Raw genomic sequence first — 22,278 nt, 5'->3', positions numbered from 1 at the left:
CAGCCCGGGCGTCAACACTGAAGACATAGCTAATCGAAGAGAGAAGCGGGAAGCGAGCAACTCAAGTCTTGGGCCAGCGGGTCGGCCCATCTGTAGCAAGAGGGTTCCCCAGTGGCTTGCAAGCCCAAACTGGGCTTGCTAAGGTGGGTGTAACGGTAGAGCGTTTATATACTCCCCATCATCATCAAAGAGAGGATAGGAAGGAACGGGTGGCTTCGGCCAGGCTGAAGCGAGATTTGTAATTCGAATTGCTGTGTGGGAGGTAGGGAGGACAGCCAATACATATCCAAACCTAGATCTCGTTTATGGAGGTAGTAGGAACCTTACACAGGGTAGGGCGAAGATGTGTGTTTCCTCGACTATTCGACACAAAGTTGGAGCTTAGAAGGGAAAGCTTTGGTCGTGGGCGGGGAAACGTGATGGGCTGTGGCTAGCAGGCCTTGTGAGAAGTAGGCTTCACGCAGGGCCCACGGTTGGCCGCGCAAACGGATCCTATCCATTCTCATCCGCCTCCACGGTTCTCCGCCCACCGCCGCCGACGATGACGCCGGCCGCCGCCCACCACTTCCAGCCCCAACGGCAGTAAGCATATGCCGGTTTTCCCAACCCAGCAGCAGAAGCAACCGCAGCCGGCCGTCGCCCTGCACATCGTTGACTGAATCGGCGGTCAGGCAGCAGCAGTCCGCCACCACGTCCTCCCCAACGGCAGCAAGCAGCAGCAGCCGCGCTTCGATTCCTCTCACAGTCCAATATCAAGAGGTACTACTACGCAAAAGAGTTTCGACCCCTCCCACAGTTTCTGATTAAGTTTGTTATTACACTGAAACAATTGAAGCTCAAATTGATGTTACTATACTGATTTGTAGATGAGATATGTGAAATAAGTGAATGTGGATTAATATTCACCTTGTGCTGGAAAGGAAAAGCTCCGCCAGGTATCACAAACTGTCATATGTGGACGGACTGCAATGCAGAGAAATACGGGAGTGGAGACCGAATAATTCAGGTAATCAATGCTATTTGCAACTTTTAGAGATAAAAAATATGGGAGTAGCTGTTAAAATACAAGTCCAATTGTGAATAACCAGTAGAGTACTGTTACATGGTAGTGACCAGTGATTATTCATACATCTCCACACCTAATATGGACTGGAACTATCGGAACACTGTGTTGACAGAGTATACTAGTCCCTGTTTTGATTTACGGCATAGGTTCATTCTCCGATGAGACGATTCTGCAACCTCCATGTTGTCATCGGTGGCCGGTTTCTTGGGTTCCACTGCTATGGTAGTCTCTTTCTCTTCTTGGGTCGTTTCCACTCAAATCCATGACCAATAGGTACTACTTCACCACACCACTGCTTAGATTTTCGATTCCACCCACAGTTTCATATTTTGTTTGTTACAAATTGAAATAAGCGAAGCTCGAACTGATGTGGATGTATGATGCATCGATGGAATTTTATCAAATTAGGGATGAGCTCATGGATGGACCACATCCACTTTGTGCCGAAAAGGCGCAAAGGAAAGCTCTGTCAGGCAAAGGAAAGCTCTGCAGCAGGAGAAATATGGGAGTGGAGATTAACAGACGTAACAGCCAACTAAGGTAATCAACACATTATTGTACTGTACACAACTCTGTATCAAGTTTTTGGACATAAATATGGAAGCAGCTGTTGAAACTCAAGACCAATGGCAAATTGTGTATCTTACAGACAACCAGTAGCACTATTACATGGTAGTGGCCAGTGATTATTCATACATCTCCAGATCTAATGGACTGAAAGAATAAAAACAAAGTGGGTGCTATTGCAACGCACGTGTAGACATAGTACCTTGAATGTTGATAGAGTATGGCAGTCCCTCTTTTGATTTATGGCATAGGTTCATTCTCATATGAGACGAAAGGCTTTGGTGGCATCTGCAGATTCTGCAGCCTCCCTGTTAGCATGTTAACGACCTTTGTCATCGACGGCTGGTTTCTTGGGTTCCACTGGATACACCACAGTGCAACCATTGCCAGCTGCCTCACCTTATCTTTCTCTTCTTGAGTTGCTTCCAAGGTAAGAGCCAACTCCTCCCCATTGATCACTTTCTCGTAAATCCACTCTGGGAGGTAAACATCGTCTTGGCTCCCGATTCTCGGGTCTGCATTCCTCCTCCCGCTGACCATTTCTAGCACCAGCGTGCCGAAACTGTACATGTCTGACTTGTACGATACCCCCCCAAAGTTCCGTATAGCTCTGGTGCAATATACCCCATTGTGCCTCTTGCTGCTGTTAAGGTGACGATGCTTTGGTCCCTTGCACACAACTTCGCCAGGCCAAAATCTGAGATCTTTGGATTGAAGTTGTAGTCGAGCAGGATATTGTGAGGCTTAATGTCAAAGTGGAGGATGCGTTGGTTGCACCCTTGATGCAAGTACTCCATTCCTCGGGCGATGCCTAAAGCAATATTTAGCAGCTTGTCTGGTACTAGAAGATTCTGAAAAATATTAGAGTCATCAGAGAATATGTATTTCTCCAGTGACTCGTTAGGCATGAATTCGTAAATAAGCGCCCGCCTCATTCCTTCAGAACAAAATCCCAGGAGGCGGACAATATTGGCATGGTGGATTGGTCCGATGGTTGCAACTTCATTGATGAACGATTCTCCCTCTCCTGTAGAGTTCTCTAGCATCTTGACTGCCACAGGCACTCCATTTGGTAGCTCGCCTTTGTACACACTTCCAAATCCTCCCTGCCCTACTTTTTCCTTAAACCGTCTTGCCATCTTCTTAACTTCAGAGAAAGTGTACCTTGTTGGTTTTGATGTTCCATATGTCTTGAGAAACATCTCAACCTTCATATGTATCTCTGCATTATATCTTGTCTTGAGTGAAAGATAAAGCACAGTGGCCACCGTCACCAAAAGAACGACAAATGCGGCCACCGATGATGTAGCTGAATAAGCAAACAATACGTCATCGGCATATTGCACCAGGACTTAAAAGCCGTTATTTAGTACTATTTGTTATGATAAGAGGATGTCAAGAGTCAGAGTAACCAGCAAGAAGAATTTGTACAACAGAAAGCTTTTATTTTTTCCTTTATATTTTGAAGCTAAAAAGACTTGGTTGGAGCAGTACCTGCAATGACTTTGGTACGTGAACCTGCAAATACCAAGAAAGAGAATGAGATAAGCAGAAAGAAATTATATTTACAAACAAATGTAGAACAAACAAATTGAGTGTTGCCTACCGTGGCTGCAGTACATTGCCCTAGTATATGAGGAACAAATATACCATGCTATTTATGGATGCCTTTTCTAGAAGAGAGAGAGAGAGAGAGAGAGAGAGAGAGAGAGAGAAAATCTGTCACAACTTATCAACCAAATTTCCTTTTTGGGGAAATTTGTATTGTTTTGGTGCTATTTATGATAGTGCCACTGGCCTATTAGTTTTTCTAACATTTTTGCCATGCATACAACAGTTAGAGTCAACTTAAGGCCTTTTGACTGACTGGGTAACTTTTGTTCAGAAAATGCCTGCACTTGCATGTGCACCCAGTGGCAGTCGGTTCTCTCCCTTACTCTGCTATGTCCTCCCCAATTCGCCGCTCCCTCTAAACCTGCCCAAATTCCATCAATCCCAGCTTCCTCAAGCGCAGCAGCAGGTGCAGCCATGCATGTTAATTGAGTATTGCATAGAAATTTGTAGAATAAATAATGACTAAAGAGTTCCGGATTATTTAAGGTCACTAGTGTCCGATAGATGGGCAAAACATTTTTTTCCTGCTGGATTATTGCTCAGATTTTTGTCCGGGTCCTTCAGTGTGATTGCTTGAGCAGGATTTGTGATGCTAATTTTGAAAAAAACTTAGTTGACCGAAAATCCCATGGAGATTCAGACACATGGAGCTGTAGAATGAGTAAATTGTACTCCCTCCATTCCCTTATACAAGGCCACTATCAAAAATACATTTTGCATCAATACAAGGCCACCAACAGTAATCGAGGCAAAATTAATGATGTTTCCTCGTACTATCAACTTTTTAATACTTACATGCATGTAGTCATAATTGCACTCAGTCACTTCCTTCCCACTCATTCGTTGCGTGCTTGTGGTGTATTAATGATCCCGGATAACGAAAAGAAAAGTTGACTTGCAAAGGAGTCATTAAGTTTTATCTTGGTATCTGGAATATGAGTTTGTGGCCTTGTATAAGGGAATGGAGGGAGTAAAGTAAAATCCTAATGGATTTCACAACTTTAGTATAGAATAAAAAAGAATGATGTTATATATGGTTTTTGACTCATACCATGTGGGCCGGGCATGCAGAATTCTCTATCCCTTTGTGAGCTGAACGTGCAGCGTCCCCCACTGCGTTCACAGTGTACGCAATAGGAGTAACCATAAAACCAATACACTGTCTTCTCAGCAAAACTGAGGATTCTCTCTGTGTGTTCCTTGAAGGACACTGGGAAGTTGTCTGACATTGGGTCGTCAAACATAGGTATCAGACCGCCACCAACACCATCTGAGAGTGGGACGACCTTGCAGTCCAACGGAAGAATAGACATGTCTTCATAACCATTCACCAAATAAAAGAAGTTTGTTGTGTTGCTAAGGCAGGAGACTGGGCCAGCAATCGCATCGGCAGCACCAGGCGCAAACTCTCTTAAACAGCGTACTAAGGAAGAATTCCATAGGTAAAGACCTGGCATCTCATCGATAATTACATCAGCCTGTGGAGATGATGAGCTTCTGGAGATGACAAGCTTCTGCTGTAGCACCAAACAGGGGTCTACAAGCGGGATGAGCTTCATGGAAGAACGTCTGTAATCTATAGCGCGGACACTGTACGAGCCAAGAACTGGGTGAACTAGGATGGTGTCTTGACCAGAGCATGTTAACTTCCTGATTGATCTGCCGGCACATCCACATGATGATGATGACGATTTATTGCTGGCTTCAAGGCAGAAAGGGTACCTGATCTCTGGGCCATGTTGGCTGCACTGGGACGGTGGGCAGTATTTGAAGAAATCTTGATCATCCCATGCTGTGGCCAAGTAGATTCCGTGGTTGATCAGAGGCAGCAGCAGAAGGGCTATGACAAGTAATTTGCTCATCTTTCTGTACTTCTGTAACCGAGAGGGAGAAAATGTGGCAAGTAGAAAAAGAAAAAAACAGCATCACTTATTCCTTGTCATCTATAGGTAAGCAGTCAGAGTTGTGCTCTACTGATTTGAGGAGTAGATTTGAAATGCTAACGCCTGCCGTGCTCTAGTGGTTTGAGTGTGATTGCAGACTTGCTTCAGTCCAGTCCCTCGTTGCATGAGCAATAAATGTATGTTGTCATTGTCATCTTTGGAGAAAATGGCCATGAGCAATAAATATGTGTCAATTGGTATTTTGCATTGCCTGGAAGTTCTTGTATGTTGTCATTGCCATCTCTGGAGAAAACGGCCATGGGACAGAAGACTCCAAGCCTGAGTCGTCTTTTGTTCTTAGCTACACAATGGGAGAGAAATATCTTCCTCTTCTTCTGAACTTCATGTATATACCAATGAAGTCATAATCAGTATCCCAACCACACTATTAATTGGTATATACAGCTGGATATGATCAACTAGTTGATGTCGATTCCTTGCCCCCTTAGTACTCTATAACATAAGTAACTAGGATATGAAGTCCATAGTGCATATGTGAAGCTTTCATGGGGAACCCTGGTGCATCTCATCATTCTATTACCCTACAATCCTTAACTGTCTTCTCCCTCGTTGTAGTTTTTGCAGCAGATCATGTCCAGGGAGGAGATTATGGGTGCTCACCTTTCTCCTGTGGACATCTCCAAGACATATTGCCTCCTTTCCGTCGGCGAGGTGATCCTCGTGAGTGTGGTGTTGAAGAATACGAGCTGGGTTGCACCAGTGGCAAGGCTACAATTCACATCAACACTGGAACATACTATGTGACTGCCATCAACTACACCGGTTCCTACTTCTGGGTCATGGACACCAACTTCGATACCAGTAGCAGCTGCCCTCATCCACTGTGGAATCATGTTCCTTACGTTGGACACTACGGAATTGGTTCAATTTCACCACATGGCTTTCGGTATTTGGCCACTCGAAGTTATGACAGAGCATGTTTTGCTAATTGTTCAAGAGCAGTAATGAATAAAAGTGCATACAAGCCTGTTGCTTGCCAGAGTGCCAAAAATTCACATGTTTATGTCTGGGTGTCTGATTACGAGTCTTGTATGGTTGATGATCTTGAACCTTACTGTGGATACTTGGGCACAATTCCATTTGGTGACGAGTACTCTTCTGATTGGCGACAGCTACAGAATGCAAGTTATGCAGAAATCACACAGCACATTTCTAAGGGGTTTACTGTCCAGTTTCCTGTCCCGGTTTACTCGGAACGTTCTGCATCTGAGATGTTAAGAGAGAACATCAATTTATGCCTCAACAATTCAATCAGGTGATCACCCTTCCATTTCCTCCTGACTTTAGTTTCTCACCTCCCTATTCTTTTGAAGAACTGATTTGGGGCTGTTAAACCAACCTGACGGTGTCAGCCTTCATTATAATTTATTTACAATTGCATGATTTGCAGCTACTTCAAGGAGCAAATATCTGGCACAAGCATTATTAGTTGGACTCATGCTATTTTCTGGAGTGAGGTGCACTTCTTAGAATGCGTGACTGACAACACCAAAGATCACAAATATCACTACTACACAACAAAGTTGGTTTTGATTGTTGCAACCATAGTATCTGCTATTGCTATCCCCAAGTTCTTTTTTGGTATGTGAGAATTGTATACGCATTTTACTTTCGAAAAAGAATTTACATTCTTTTAACTTATGTCCATATCTGTCGACTTGTTGTGCAGTACTGTGCAGGTTCTTGTTGGCACCCCTGGCTGTATGGATATTCCTAGCCTACAAGTACATGAAAACAAGGATCATAATTGATGCAGTTGAGAAGTTCCTCAGGATTCAACAAATGATTGGCCCGGCGAGGTACTCCTACACAGATATAGTTGCAGTCACAAGCCATTTCAGAGATAAATTGGGCCAAGGGGGCTATGGTACCGTGTACAACGGCGTGCTACTCCCAGGCGATGTCCATGTCGCCGTGAAGATGCTAGAGGGCAACTCCAACTGCAATGGAGAAGATTTCATCAGCGAGGTCTCCACCATCGGCAGGATCCACCATGTCAACGTGGTGCGTTTAGTGGGGTTCTGCTCGGAGGAAATGCGAAGGGCCTTAGTCTACGAGTACATGCCCAATGGTTCTCTGGACAAGTACATCTTCTCTACCGAGAAGAGCTTCTCATGGGACAAGCTCAACGAGATCGCTCTAGGCATTGCCAGGGGGATCAACTACCTACACAAGGGGTGCGACATGCAGATTCTACACTTTGATATCAAGCCGCACAACATCCTTCTTGACAGCAATTTCGTACCGAAGGTCGCTGATTTCGGGCTCGCCAAGCTGTACCCGAGGGGTGACAGTTCCGTGCCACTGAGCGCCATGCGGGGAACTGTAGGCTACATAGCCCCCGAGATGATATCCCGGAGCTTCGGCGTCATATCCAGCAAGTCCGATGTGTACAGCTTCGGGATGTTGCTGCTGGAGATGGCCGGCGGGAGAAGGAACGCTGATCCAAACATGGGGTCCTCAAGCCAGGCGTACTACCCGTCATGGGTGTATGACCGGCTGACTCGGGAAGAAGTGGGCGAGATATCTGATGTTGCTGCTGACATGCATGAGCTAGAGAAGAAGCTATGCGTTGTTGGATTGTGGTGTATTCAGATGAGATCTCGTGATCGTCCGACGATGAGCGAGGTCATTGAGATCCTGGAGGCTGGGGTTGATGGCCTACAGATGCCTTCGAGGCCGTTTTTCTGCGACGAAGGGCACATCCATGTGGAGGACTCTTACCAGTTCACTTCCGAGCTGTCGGCTGTCTCGGAGGAGGAATTGAGTGTGGTGTCAGAGGAAGACGATGTGTGAGGTATATATACAATGTGTGGTACTATAATTTATGCATGTATATGTATGTATCATGGAGTAATGCACTGTAAAAGTTACGGTTGTAACAGTACCAACCCAGTATAAAGGCTTTGTACAAACTGCCTTGGTTGCTGCGCGGAGCAACTTCAAATAAGTTTGAAATGTTACATCAGTTTATTTGTTTGTTCACTGCTCTTGATAAATTCTGATGGAAAATATTGCTTCAACAGTAAATTCTTGATACAAATAAGTTTGTGAGAGGTGACAAAAGGCCGCCTTTTTCTTGTTGAGAAACATTTTTAGAGAAAAATTGTATTTCATTCTGCTGTCAGTAACATGCATTATGGATGAGCATTGTTGCTGATAAACATTCTGATTCCGGTGCGACAGATAAGGCAAGGTTTTTGTTTTTGTTTTGCTGGATAACAGAAGCACAACTCAGCTCTCCAATTTCATCACCTTGTTCATTGAAATACAGTTTTAGTTTATCGCAACATCTCTCCTGCAGGTTGACCAATCTCTCATGAACAAAGTTGAGCATGCCAAAGAAACTAGCTAGGCAACAGAAAATTCACACATATTTGAATTGTTGCATAGCCTGTCATATTCCCTCCTTCAGGTCTGCGCACCGCCAAGAACGCGAACGTATTTTTCATCTTGCAGCTAAGAAATCACCGCGGTCATGGAAATACAGCTGATCTACTGGTTGATTTGATGGAACCCTATGCCGTGTTGTCGTGGTTGCATATACTTGCTGCAACCCAGTCCTGTCAAATGCCACTTGTGCGTGGAACAAGGGGCGCCGTATGGAAATTCCAGCAACAGTGACATTGCCAGCCTGGAGATGGAATGTGTGGGCACTGTTGTTACCCAGCAGATGGGGCAGAAGAGTAAGCAAAAGTCTTTTGTTCCAACTCCAGCAATTCTGACATATGGTCCTATAATATGCTGGGACTGAAACAGACTCTGTTCCACCATATACGAAGTTCTAGGTTTGTATTAAGTTAAACCTCTTTAAGTTTGACCAAGTATGTAGAAAAATATACCAACATCTACAACACTAAATTAAATTCATTAGATTCATCATAACACAGATATTAGCAATTTTTTTCTATAAAGTTGGTCAATTGAAAGAAGTTTGACTTAGGACAAACCTAGAACTTCAAATATTTTAGAACAGCGGGAGTCAAAGTTATGGTTGTAATTGTACCGACCCAGTATAAATGCTTTGTACAAGCTGCCTTGCTTGCTGTGCATGGCAACTTTAAATAAGTTTTAAACCTTACATCAATCTATTTGTTTGTTCATTAGTCTCAATACAAAGTCTAAGGGAAAATATTTCTTGAACAATAAACTCTCTATACAAATAAGTTTGTGAGAGGTGACAAAAGAACGCCTTTTTCTTGTTGAGAAACATTTTCAGAGAATTTCTTCTATCTTATTCTGCTAGCAGTGACATGATGAACATTGTCACTGAGAAGCTAGCTTACATACGATTTTTCTTTTGCATATGGTAGATCCATAAAACCATTGGTCTCCCATTTCATCACGAATTTGTTGAAACGCAGTTTTAATTTACATCAACATCATTCCAGGTTGAGTTTCTCATATACCAGCTGCATAATTGGCATTGTTGCAGAGTCCCTCATATTCTCCCCTTCAGGATTGCGCACCCCCAAGTGCACGAAGACATAGATAGATAGTTCTTGTCTTTTTCCTCTTTGCCGCTACGAAATTGTCGCGGTCATGGAATTAAATAATGCATTCAAGAACAGAACCACAGGCCACAGTTGATCTTCTTACATGTTGTCTTCGATCATAGGCAGGAAAAGTAATAATTCCAACTCTGATTTGATGGGACCCCCGGCCGTGTTGTAGTGGATGCATAGACTTGGTGCAATCCAGCAAACGGTACTTGTGTGTGTGCGACAAAGGGTGCCGTCGCAGTGTGGAAATTCTAGCAACGCTGATGTTGCAATGTCTGAAGAATGTGTGGACACTGTCAGTTACCCAGTAGACAGGGCAGAAAAATCTTGTGTTCCAGCTCCGGCAATGCTGAATATGGTGGTCCTGTGATATATTACCCTAAGACTGAAGCTACTAGCAAGTGGCGTTCCCTGTCACAAACTGCCTTCCTGGTCATGCACTTATTATTGTAGAAACATATACAATTGTTTATTTACTTATTACTCTTATATACTACTCCCTCCGTTCCTAAATACTTGTCTTTCTAGGCATTTCAACAAGTGACTACATACGGAGCAAAATGAGTGAATCTACACTCTAAAATATGTCTACATACATCCGTATGTAGTAGTCATTTGAAATTCTAGAAAGACAAATATTTAGGAACGGAGGGAGTACAAATTTCGGTTGAAATATATGTCTGAACCACTGGCAGATTTCCTGGAAGGATATTTTCCCCCTGTGATGGGACAGATAAAAAAAGTGCAGGGCACCTCTATTCTTTGTTGTAGAAACAAATATCTGTTTAGATATCTTTGTGTTCCTTTTCTCAGAAAAACAGAGGAACTTTATATTATGGATGAACATTCGATCAACATCACTGAGAAGCTAACTTACATACATTCCGATTCTGATGCGACACATAAGAACCGTAAAAAAAATCAATAACAGAGGTCAGTTCAGCTCCCTGATTTCATCGCAGATTCATCGAATGCAGTCATTAATTTACAGCAACATGGGTGTATGATCGGCTGACTCGGGAAGAAACGGGCGAGGAGATATCATCTGTTGCTTCTGACATGCATGAGCTATAGAAGAAGCTGTGTGTTGTCAGGTTATGGTGTATTCAGATGAGGTCTCGGGACCAGACAACGATGAGCGAGGTCATAGAGATTTTGGAGGCTTGGACCGATGGCCTGCAGATGCCCTCGAGGCCGTTTTCCAGCACGTACATGCTCAGCCCCTCAGCTTCATCGCGGATTCATCGAATGCAGTCTTCAGTTTACAGCTACATAGTTCTAAATTGAGTTTCCAACAGCACATGGGCATGCTCTCATGAACAAAGTTGTAGCATATATGCCTGCTGAATAATGAGGAATAGATACTTGTATGCTGCTCAGTATTACAAGTGCGAATGGCAGTACACAAACTGCAAAGCTCGAAAGACGGATCGGTGAAGACGCGCTACTCCTCCTGAAGAATCAACTGCATATATGCAGAAGAAAGAAGCTAGGCAACAGAAACTACCATTAACGGACGAGCAGACATAGTCGTTTCACCCATGCGCTGGCATTGCTACACAGCCTCCCACGTTTGCGCCTTGGATCGAAGATAGGCAAAAACTCGGAGTGGTAACAAAGAGACCACAGAGCTTCCTTGCATTGCAGTGCAGAATCTGGTAATAATTGCAAATTGAGTCAGTCAGTTGAGGATAATCAATCAGTCGAGTACACAAGATTGAAAGCGTACATCCTTTTTCTTTAAACTAACGAACATCCACTTGATCACTAACTTGTTTCTATGATCGACCCTACCAGTTATGTCCTATGGAGTCAGCTGACGATACACATGAACATGCAGAAAGACCATGTCAAATTTAGGTTACAAGCTCGTAATAAATTCTCACTACTAGGAGCAACTACTAGTTGCTTTAATTCGGCAAATATATGACAAGGTTCATAAAAAAATACTGTCTGTATATGCACAGAAGAGTGGAGACGAAACACCAAACCCTAACCTTGGAGCAGTGACGATGTATCACCTAATCCTTTCTGCAAGTCCTTTCTGCGTCAGTCGAACTGTAACGTTCCTTATGTGGCCAATCTTCATTGCATCTTCGCTGCGCTCATCTGAATCTCTCTTCTGCCGGAGTTTCTCTATCAACTCTTCTGATGTGTTATGCAGAACTAATTTCTCAAGTGCTGCAAGGTGTTCAATGCCATCAGGAAGAAACTTCAGCTCGGGACAGTCTCCGAAACATAGCTGGGTGAGGTTTTGCATCGCGCCCTTCTCTATTCTAACTTGATTGAGCTGTGGTGCGCCATATATCCACAGCTGACTAAGTTTTGGAAATGACTCTGTATAAAAATCCAACCTCTTCCCTTCAAAAGCCTTCACTAGCAGAAGAAAGCGTAGACCACTTAACACGTGCAGACAGGAAAAGGTTCTCTCATCAATATTGGAGAATGCCAGGTCCAACCGAGTGAGGCTATTAAGGTGTGACCAAGAAGAGAAAAGCTGAGGCATCGTTGTTTTTTCTAGCTGCCCTGCTAAACCAAGCCAAGAAAGAGTTGGAGGTAAATATAGCCCTTCAAGCTGCATCACCTCATCCTCAACTGCAGCGCTAATTTGCAGATGGGCAAGATGGCTCATTTTGGTGATAGCATTGCTTAAGTCAACAGAATGTTCGCTTCTTAGGTTGCAGACAGAAAATGTTCTTAGCTCTGTCAAAGCTCCAACTTCACGCAGAAACTCTGGAGTGGCACTGATAGTTTGAAGAGCCCGCAATCCTGCCAAATGCTGCATGCCATTAGGCACCTTGACACCGGATATATTTACAGTTTCCAATGTGGTGGGAGTGCCCGCATACAGGTACCTCAACTTCTGAAGCTTTACAACACTCTTTGGCAAGTAGTTCAGTTTAGAATCATAAGCGTCCAAGATTTCCAAGTTTTGTAACCTCCCAACTGCTTCAGGCAGGATTTGGATCTGCGTATCTCTAAGACCCAAATAACGCAGATTAAACAAGTCAAATACCTCATTGGGCAGAATTTTGATACAAGTACCTTGTAGATCCAATGTCGACATCAAATTTGAAGATGTTAGGATAGGCTTCAACTGATCAACATTGATAGACCTCTCAAATACTTGGAGCTCACGGAGCTGTGTGGCACCTGATCGGCTCAGGTGTTCATGGTTTTTGCCCTGAATAGATATGCGGCGTGCACCCTTAATAGATAATGTCCCAGTAGCAGCAGAGCTATTATAAGCTTTACCAAAGCATTCCTCCTTGGCTTTGTTGAGGGCAAGAAGGCGTATGACATCATGCATCCGACATTCTTTAAGTCGTCCGGCATAATTCCTTTCCACTACCTGTAATAGACTTCGGTTCACAAGCTCAACCAAGTATCCCTCTGCTACTTCCTCCAATGTTCTGTTCTCTTCCTTAATCATGATAAACCCTGCTGCAATCCATTTCCTCACTGTTCTTCTCCTCTTTAATCCACAATCTTCTGGGGACAATGCACAGTGTGGGAAACAATTCTTCACATCATATGGAAGGTCCTCCAAGCTGACCTTTAGGATCAAATGACCATCACGTATCACATCTTTCGCAAACTGTGAATCCAAACACATGTACACATCGTCCCATTCAGCGGAATTTTGGGGTTTGCAGGAGAGTAGGCGGCCAATGCAAGCAATAGCAATAGGCAAGCCTTGACACTTTGCTATGAACTTCCAAGCCAATTCCTGCAGCTCCAACAGGCACTTTTTGTCATCATCATTCCAAAATGCCCCTTTGCAGAACAACACCCAGGAGTGATGTGCTTGTAGTGGTTCCAAGTGAATTTTTTTTTTGAACCTGGTTCCAAGTGAATTGCATATGCGGACTCCCTGGTTGGCAACACTGTCTGCTTTCTTGATGTCATAACAACTCGGCGGTACAGTTAGATGTTGGGAAGACATCCCTTATCTCCGACCAAAAGCACTCAGCCCAAACATCACCCAGGACCATAATGTACAATTTACCTTGAAGGTACTGGTGGATGGACTTTGCTAGGCCTCTCATCTCAATGTTGATGACGTCGATTGCAATGCCGAACTCTGCAGCGATCTTCTTCAGCAGATCCTCAATACGGTCACTTTCCAACACAGTTACCCATGCCGCGGCATCGAAATCCTCTTTCACGGTGTTGTACACGTGATCAACCAGAGTGGTCTGCTCCGAACATTCACCATAGCCATTCAAGCACTGTATCAACCTCTCCTTGTGTTCATCGACCCCACAAGGTCCTCATCCTTGGTGAAGTGCAAAGCTTGACCTCGATTAGTCAATCTAAAAGCAGAAGCAGACCTGCCGGTGATGGCGTAATCCCTCTTCCTCCGGTTTGCATCCTGCAGCTACGCTTCGATTTCTTGGAGCTTGGCCGCCAGGTCTTGATATGCTTGAGCCGCTTCTTCATCTTGCCGGCGAAGCCTCCGTGCTTGGAGTCCTCCAGCTTGTAGGTGAACTCATCGACAACGTCCTCAATTTGGAAGGCGAGGCGCCTGATCTCGCCGACGAAGATGGCGGTGGTCTTGTCGGTGTCCTTGAACCGCTCCGCCTCCGTGTGCGTGCCTTTTTTTGCTTTTCAGGGCTTGTTGAGCTGTGCCCTCAGCATTAACCCTCTTGACTTCTTGCCGTGTTCAGACCTGTGCGTGTGTGTGTGTGTTGTGGTCGAATTATGTTGGATGTTGGGCTTTATCTATAAAGCGGGGCGAAAGCCTTTTTAGAAAAAAAAGGTATGCTTGCATGCTCTCCAGCTCTGCCTTGGACTGGCGGATCTTGCCGAAGAGACCCCTCAGGGCCGCAGCTTCCTTGCACAGCAGCGCCCCACCATAGGTTGCCGCCTCTTTCGCCAGCGCTGCCCCGAGTGTCATCACCAGCTGCCCAACAACAGCCTCCGCATTGTTTGTTGAGGTTTCCGACAACTCGAAACAAGTGTCCTAATCTCACTCACCAAGTTCTCACTTGAGTACCAACATCAAAAGATGATCCCCCTTATTTGTTTGTGCAGTTCAACTCGAACCAAGTGTCCTAATCTCACTCACCAAGTTCACACACCTACATTTTATGTTGTTAATTCCATATAACCATCAAACTTCGCTCTGTCTCTCCAAACACAGTAGCTCATTTGGCTGTGATGAACCTGTAAAATCAGTAGTAACAAGAGCATCAGGGACAACAACATCAGTAACGAAACAAGTAGAGCAGCAGTGCAACATCGATCTCTCCTCATTAATCATTATCTGTCTCTCCCACTCTTCAGCGGCATCAAGCAGCAGTCTAGTACTCTAGTCTAGTCTCAGCCAAATCTCAACTTACCCTCACCACAAGACAAGCACACACATGACTGGCAACAGCAGGAGCTAGCATGAGCGGGCCACCACGGCCTCGACACAGAGCAGCGCGGGGCTGCGACTTAGGAAGAAGGGGAAAACAACCAACCTGTAAAGTAGACCCTTCCCGCGGCGACGACGCGCCTGGTTCGATTTGCACGCGACACAAGCAGGGAACAAGTAATTAAGCTGGTTGGTCCTTGTTCAAGCTCCCAGGTACTGAAAATTCATGCGCCTGCATGCAAAACAACCACACACCGTGACTCCAAATTCCAAAATGAGATATCGCGACCTGGGCGTTGCATAACAAAAAGGAAACTTAGCCCTTCTTGTTCTTCGCTGATGAGAGAAGACAATTATACTACTAACATTCAGGTTTCCTCTGTGTGGAGCCAAACAAAACAATCACAACCACATAAACCTACAGCATATTTTGACCATTTTCTCCCCAATTAAATCTGGAATATATCACAATTCTTTCCAAGAAAAAAAATAGCATATCACAACTTACAGCTTTGATGAGGAGTAAAAGCAACTGAAATGAAACATCCAATCCTGCAGGAATAAAGAACACTCCTAATTGCATAATGTATGGTAAAGTTAGGCAACCATGGCATACACATTGCGCTTGAAATCCATCCATCCATCCGGTGGAAAACTATAGGTTGGAATCCTCCCCTGAGGGGGGGGGGGGGGGGGGGGGGGGGGGATGGACTAGACTAACCACTGGCGGTGGCGTCTTCCTCGATTCACTGCATCGATCTGCCAGCTGCTTGTGCTCTTCTTCTTCCCCTCTGGCGGTGAGGGGTTGGAGGTGGAGACGGCAGCCAGCGGTAGCGTGGGGCACCGGCGGTGGGTGGTGGCTGGATCGACGGAGGATGAGGAGGGGAAAGACGGGAGGAACCAGATCTGGGAGTGAGAGTGTGAGACTGAGGCTGGGAGTGAGAGCTCCCAATAATTGAGAGAGAGTGCGTCCTCTGCTCTGCATTCTGTTCACATGTGACCTGCTGAGTGCATGCACTGTGCAGCCTCCAGTCCTCCTTCCATCCAGCCATTTTTTTCCTTCACACATAACTTTGTCCAGAGATTATTGATCCATTAATTAGTCTAAACCAAGCACCCACTGGGAATGAAAGACTGACTATGCACTTGTACACAGATTAAGGAGGAAGTTCAAGAGACAAAAGTTATGTCCACACCCCAATTAGTAGAAGAGACAAGAGTGATTATGTATTACTACCTTGTAGAACTCTTGAAGAATAGTAGCACACTGCCTCAGAAATACATCTACACCCTGGAGCAGGAGACGCAAATATTTCACAAGCGAGTGGAAAGTGAGGCCCTGTTCAAATCATCACTGCGCTCTCTCTCTCTCTCTCTCTCTCTTTCTTTCTGCATCACACACAATTACTACTCATCAACCACCCACTGCAGGGGCTTCAATGCCAAAAAACAGTCTGATTCACACAAGCAGAGGGACCCAGGTAATAAAGCTGGTTAGTACCTGCAAAACAACCACATACAGTGCCCCCAAAATGAGATGTACTATTAATTACTAGGCGATGCAGACTGCAGATCAAAAAGGTCCACTCTCAAATCCAACCCTTTTTGAAGACTATTATAGAGGTAAGAATCAGGGTGTTTCGCTCATGTGTAAATATAGCGCACAACAAAAAAAATTCAGTTCTTGTTTAAGAACCAGTTCAGAGAGCCATTGGCATGTGTAGATGCTCAAGAAGTATGTAGTTTGGTATTCTCAATAATGCCTACTAAACAGTAGAGGAGGAGGAGGAACATAGCAGTGAAGAGAGTAGCTATCAACCATCCCCTAGTTGAGGCCTCTCCTCGGTTTCTCATCTAGTTTTAGAGAGTTTGAACATGATGAAATGGTACAAGCAAGAATTACAGCAGGAACGTGGCAGTGGAAACTGTTGAGCAGTAGATTTACAGCAGGAATTGAAACTCTTCACCTCTGAACAGAAAATATTCACCTCTCTATAATATGTACATATGCAGTTATCGGCCAAATTAAGATGCGGAAACTGGGGATTTTACTATTAACTGAACTGAACTGAACTATCTAAAAAGAACTCAACTGAAGGTACAGCTAGCAGAGAGAGATTAACGCTGCATGTGCTGGGTCTCACGCGCGACCGCGGTGATGCTGAACCGAGATTAACGCTCACGCGCGACCACGATGACGCTCTCCTCCAGCGGCAGCGGCAGCGGGGGAGGGGAGCGTCGACGGCCGGGCTGAGATTGAAGAGCGCACTCCATGCCGCCAAGGGAGGAGATGTGCGGCTCATCTGCTTGAACGCCTGGGAAAGAGACGAGCCTCGCGAATCGCCATGGAGCGCCGGCGGGCGGCGGCGCCGTCGCCGTGCTCGGAGGGGCGGGGGATTGGGGGCAGGCGACTGAGAGCGGCTCTGCTATACTATGCATGGTCATCGCTGGATCAGGATCCCACGGCAGTGGCACAGGTATAAGCAAGGACGGAACTAGGGCGGTGATGTGGATTGCAGGTGGCGGCAGACAGAGGTTCGACCCGGGGATAGTCGAGTTGGACGACGACACTGAGAGAAAGGCAGAAGGTGAAGGTTTGTTTTACCGTCAACGTGAAATAAACCTTTTTATACAAGAGATAAGGGAACAAAGCTGTAGCTCGGACCGGGTTAAGCTTTGGTCATGGGCCGGGAAACGTGATGGGCTCTGGCAAGCAGACCTAGTTTTATTTTTGTTTTATTTCAATATAAAGTAAGCTAGCAGGCCTTGTTGGAAGTTGACTTCACACATGACGAAAGTAGGGGTACCCCAAAAGTAGACCCCCTGGGCCTCGCACCCCATCAGACGCCTCCGTGGCCCGCTGCTCGCCGGCTGTCCGCCCACCGCTGCCGACGATGACGCCGGCCGCCGCCCCGTCCACCCCAACGGCAGCAACCAGTAGCGGATCGTCTCACAATACAAGATCAGGAGGTTAGGAGGTACTTGCTTACTTACTACACCACACCACTGCTTGCATAGGTTTTCGGTTCCTCTCTCTCATGTTGATATGTCTGCTTCTTTTGCCCATGTCAGTAAGGATGTTGATTTTAATAAGCTATATACATAAGAAAAGTTTTCAGTGAAACTTGAATTCAACAACAACGTTTAAATCTGTAGCAGTGAAGCATCTCACAAAGTTACTTACGACCTGTCTTCCGAGTCTGATTCTTAAACTGGCAAATCTGTTGACATTTTTTTTGAAAGATCTACTATCGCTGGCATTTCATTGATAATAGCAGGAAGCAGCGGAAAACAACAAGGTGGTGAAGGTCCTAGGACCAGATCCGAAGATCAAAGAAAGAGAAAAGGAAGAAAAAAACTACAGCCCTAATAGCCGCGCCTCAACACTCCAACCAATTCATACTAGGCAGCGCAGCTCCGACTTTGACGGCGAACTACAAAGGAAGCTAGGCAGGGGTGGCGTTATACCATTATGGAGGATCCCTAAACGAGCCATCTATTACGCGTCGTCCTATACCACCGGCCCCCCACCAACTGTTGACATAACAAACACATTTATCACATAATCTTCACATATGAGACACCGTAGTTTGATCCATAAATGGTGGCTTCTCAAGTTGGATATGTCTATCAGTAGTAGTACCACTAACCAAAAATGGTAAAATATGCTCACGGAAGATGCCGCCTTAACATTGTCACACGACGAAGAATTTACAATGGAACTTTTTTACATTAACAGGGCACATAATCATGATGGCCCAAAACGCCGGGCTCCAGTATTCCTCGTAGTTAAGATTCAGCTATTATCAGGCACACCAACTCATAGGAATACCAGCAGAGATGTTCTGAAGAAATCGCTGTGGCGATCAGTATAGAGTATAGACTATTGCTTGAACAGTCGAAGTAACGGTGCAGCATTCTTTTTCTTCCCCTTTATAAAAAATCAGCCTGAAGAAAGGATATTCATTAGCTGAGATATGCAGAGAAATATCACCATTGAAAAGAGCAGTGTCAGCATAACTCTTAAAAGTGAACCTAGCTCATGTTGATATGTGTGCTTCTTTTTTTGCCTATGTATGTCAGTAAGGAGGTTGATTTTAAGCTATATACATGAGAAAAGTTTTCAGTGAGACTTGATTTCAACACCAACCTTTAAATCCGTACATACAAGTGAACTAGCATCTCATAAAGTTACTACCTGTCTTCCAGCTCCGAATTTTAAACTGGCAAATCTGCTGACATAACAAACGCACACATGACATAATCTTCACATACTATGAGACACCACAGCTTGATCCACAAATGGTGGCTTCTGAAGCTGTCTATATCTCTATCAGTACCACTAACCAAAATTGGTAAAACATGCTCACGAAAGATGCTTTAACATTGTCAGCAGGAAGAATTTACAGGGCACATAATCACGATGGCCCAAAATGCCACGCTCCGTATTTCTCATAGTTAAGATTCAGACTCTATCAGGCACACCAACTCATAGGAATTACAGCAGAGATGTTCTGAAGAAATCGCTGTGGCGATCAGTATAGAGTATAGACTATTGCTTGAACAATTGAAGTAACTGTCCAACATTCATTTTCTCCCCCTTTATCTAAACTCGGCATGGAGAAAGGATATTCACAAGCTAACATAAGCATCGAAATATCACCACTGGAAATAGCAGTGTACGCAGTAACACCTTCTCCCTAGTAACTCATAAAAGTGAGCCTTTGCGTCTTCAGACTTCCTTCCTTCCTTTGGCATTCGTCCTACGTTGATGCACAAGGACAGAGTGTTAAAACTAACCTAGAACTTCAATAACTTTGGTACGGAGGGAGTAGCGTTCTGTTTGATCGGGGAAGAGGAGAGAGAGTGTTGGTCATTACCTGAAGTGAGCCTGGTAGGAGAGACCGGCTCGTCGGTGCTGATGATGGCAAGGGAGGAGAAGGTGTTGGAGACTGATGAGTCGTGAGCGGAGGCCGAGACAGTGTCGGTTGCCGCCTGCTGCATGATGATTCCAGGCAGAGGGATCGAACGGACGAAGCTGAGAAGATGGGGGCCACGGTTAGTTCCATCTCGGATCCTAACAAACAAAAAGAAGAGTATGTGAAGGTGATTGAAAGGCTGTAAAAGCCATGCTGCATTAGAAAGAGGTGGTGAGTCAGAGTTAAAGAGTGGTCACAGGAGGGCAGGAGCCTCCTTACCAGCTTCTTCAGGCCAGATTCTGTCCATTTTACTATTTCTGTTGCTGTTAGTTCACCGGATTCAATGCTTATTTTCCGGATAGAGGAGAGCAAGCGGAAATACTCCCACCTTCTCTGCAACGCTTTTCCAAGCCGGGGCAGCCAACTACCATTAGAAATTTGAGGGCCGCGAGCTGCCCGAGGAGACCCTGCGGGAATTCCTCTATCCCCGGACAAAACTCAATCATCAATCGCTCAAGGGAAGTAAGGCCACCCATCCTATCAGCCAACGCTTTTCAGGCCATTGCAAGCATTGATATCGAGAACCCTGAGGGATGCAGGCCTCCAAAATCTTCAGCTTACTATCAGGTGAGAGACTCCAACACTTGTTCCGCGTTACATGCCTCATCTTCAAGCATGTCATCTTTTCCTACATTTTGCTTCTCATGGACATTGGCTTCTTTTGCATTTGACCCACTCTTTATTTTCCTCAAATCGTACAGCTCCAACCTGTTGCCAAGGTGCTGCAGGTCTTTGAGCTCCTCGATTCCATGACCAGCTTTGGTGTCCGCAATAAATGTCGTTAGTGTGCATAAGTTGTTCAGTAGACTGATGTTTCGGGGCATCTGTTACAAACAAGGGCATCCAAGAAGGTAGAGATGAACGAGCTTCCTCATTGCACTTATACCTTCAGGTAACCGCTGCAGATTCTGGCAACTATTTAGCCTCAGTGTTTGCAAGCTACTATATAGCATACATACTGAATCAGTGTTTGAACTTTGAACCAACTATTCTATAGTTGCACATTCATCCACGATATGTTTCTCTGGGTCATGCATTAAATCATGCATTTCACTTGCCTCTGTCATTATCCCAATGTTGCTATTTTCTATGACCTGCCATTCCTGCACTTGTTGTTTAGAGCTCATCAAGCCAGCCATCGTCTTCAGAGCAAGATGCAAACCCCTTCATTTCTTGACAATACGTCTGCCAATGGTGACCAACTCTTCGCATGGCCTTCTCTCAGCAAGCCGTACGTGAGAAGCGGTATGGAGAAGAACTGTAGAGTCGGAGTCTCACATTGAGTGAAGTTGAGATCGAGAAGGGAGGGACTATTATGAAGTGGAATTATTGAGATGGAGAAGGGTTATTGGAGACAGAAACCGCGTGTTGCTGCCCCGCGCTATCTAGTACAATTATGAAGGGGAAGAGCTGCTCCTGCTCCTCCACAGCGACATACAGTGAGTGTTGCTGCCTAGTACAATTATTGAGAAAGAGAAGAAACATTTTAGACAGAAACCACGTGCGGGCATGGTCGATGTTCTGACCTGTGGGCCAGCATGCATGTATGTGGGTTCCAAAAAGCTTCAAAAATAGGTGTGAACAAATGAGGCCCTCTCAAGTCTCAGCGAATAATGATGTGTTGGCCGCGATGAATCATGAATGTATCGACGTCAAGAAGTAGACTCTTGATGTTGGTCTCGCTCTTCACTTTGGCATCAACCAGCAGCAGTCTAGACAAGCGCGTGTTGGTAGGAAGAAGCAGCAATTCTGCCATGGACCGATCTCGCTGTTAATTGGTCTATGCCGTGCGCGAAGTTGGTGAAGCAAGCAGAGATATGCTCCAATAATAGTATGAATACCCAGATCCAGAATGCAAGGCTGGGGACTGGCTATCTATTAGTTGTCTGGAAAAATATTGGATTCATTCCATTCCCCTTCCCTAACCTTACACCAGTGACGCTGCAGCCGCCGTCTCTGTTCGTGTTTCCCATCTCTATGCGGTAGAAACAGCTCGGCGTGACGAAGACACACATCCACTTCTAGTTAGATAACATGTTTGAAAGCATCATAAGTTGAATCTTCGGTTCTTCACTAACTTGCATAGATGATCAATTCCAAAGTGCATATACAAATATTTTTTTCCTTTACAGCTCAAATTCTTAAACAATATTTTTGGTAGGTTATTGGTTTTGTTTTTTGTTTGTCACGGTGCTTGTTCATGCCAAGACGTGTTTAGGCCAAG

At 45.0% G+C, this 22,278-nt stretch overlaps 1 protein-coding gene, 1 long non-coding RNA gene and 2 pseudogenes across 7 annotated transcripts; 2 read left to right on the top strand and 2 right to left on the bottom strand.

The window, feature by feature from the left end:
* The first annotated feature begins 473 nt into the window (after nt 1-473).
* On the top strand, nt 474-8,192 carry LOC125531342 (rust resistance kinase Lr10-like). 4 transcript variants are annotated; one of them, XM_087544270.1, is made up of 6 exons: nt 884-1,006; nt 1,213-1,339; nt 1,475-1,606; nt 5,767-6,466; nt 6,602-6,792; nt 6,881-8,192. In XM_087544270.1, exons 4-6 carry the CDS (start codon nt 5,991-5,993, stop codon nt 8,005-8,007), a joined length of 1,794 nt encoding a protein of 597 aa, XP_087400396.1. In that variant the 5' UTR covers nt 884-1,006; nt 1,213-1,339; nt 1,475-1,606; nt 5,767-5,990; the 3' UTR covers nt 8,008-8,192. The 4 variants fall into 4 exon arrangements, with proteins under 4 accessions (XP_087400392.1, XP_087400396.1, XP_087400399.1 ...); XM_087544266.1 differs by lacking the exons at nt 1,213-1,339; nt 1,475-1,606 and adding an exon at nt 474-759 and having other exon boundaries at nt 867-1,006; XM_087544273.1 differs by lacking the exons at nt 884-1,006; nt 1,213-1,339 and having other exon boundaries at nt 1,466-1,606.
* LOC125531341 (rust resistance kinase Lr10-like) lies at nt 1,735-5,165 on the bottom strand (annotated as a pseudogene). Its single transcript, XR_015616891.1, has 3 exons — nt 4,299-5,165; nt 3,128-3,151; nt 1,735-2,942 (listed from the first exon to the last, which is right to left on the bottom strand). The product of XR_015616891.1 is annotated as a rust resistance kinase Lr10-like (transcript).
* A 2,232-nt stretch (nt 8,193-10,424) lies between the features above and the next one.
* Nucleotides 10,425-17,520, bottom strand: LOC147988438 (disease resistance protein RPM1-like; annotated as a pseudogene). Its single transcript, XR_015610434.1, has 6 exons — nt 17,259-17,520; nt 15,584-15,648; nt 14,472-14,679; nt 13,556-14,302; nt 11,711-13,520; nt 10,425-11,368 (listed from the first exon to the last, which is right to left on the bottom strand). The product of XR_015610434.1 is annotated as a disease resistance protein RPM1-like (transcript).
* A 2,425-nt stretch (nt 17,521-19,945) lies between these two features.
* Nucleotides 19,946-21,744, top strand: LOC147988437 (uncharacterized). The gene is made up of 3 exons (XR_015615155.1): nt 19,946-20,621; nt 20,756-20,946; nt 21,175-21,744. It is a non-coding gene; the product is annotated as an uncharacterized LOC147988437 (long non-coding RNA).
* The last annotated feature ends 534 nt before the right edge of the window (nt 21,745-22,278 follow it).

The sequence above is a fragment of the Triticum urartu genome, chromosome 1A, assembly GCF_056163025.1.
Source record: "Triticum urartu cultivar PI428250 chromosome 1A, HENAU_Tu73, whole genome shotgun sequence".
NCBI lineage: Eukaryota > Viridiplantae > Streptophyta > Magnoliopsida > Poales > Poaceae > Triticum > Triticum urartu.
The sequence above is the reverse complement of the archived record's forward strand: the minus strand, read 5'-3'. Positions and strand labels throughout refer to the sequence as shown.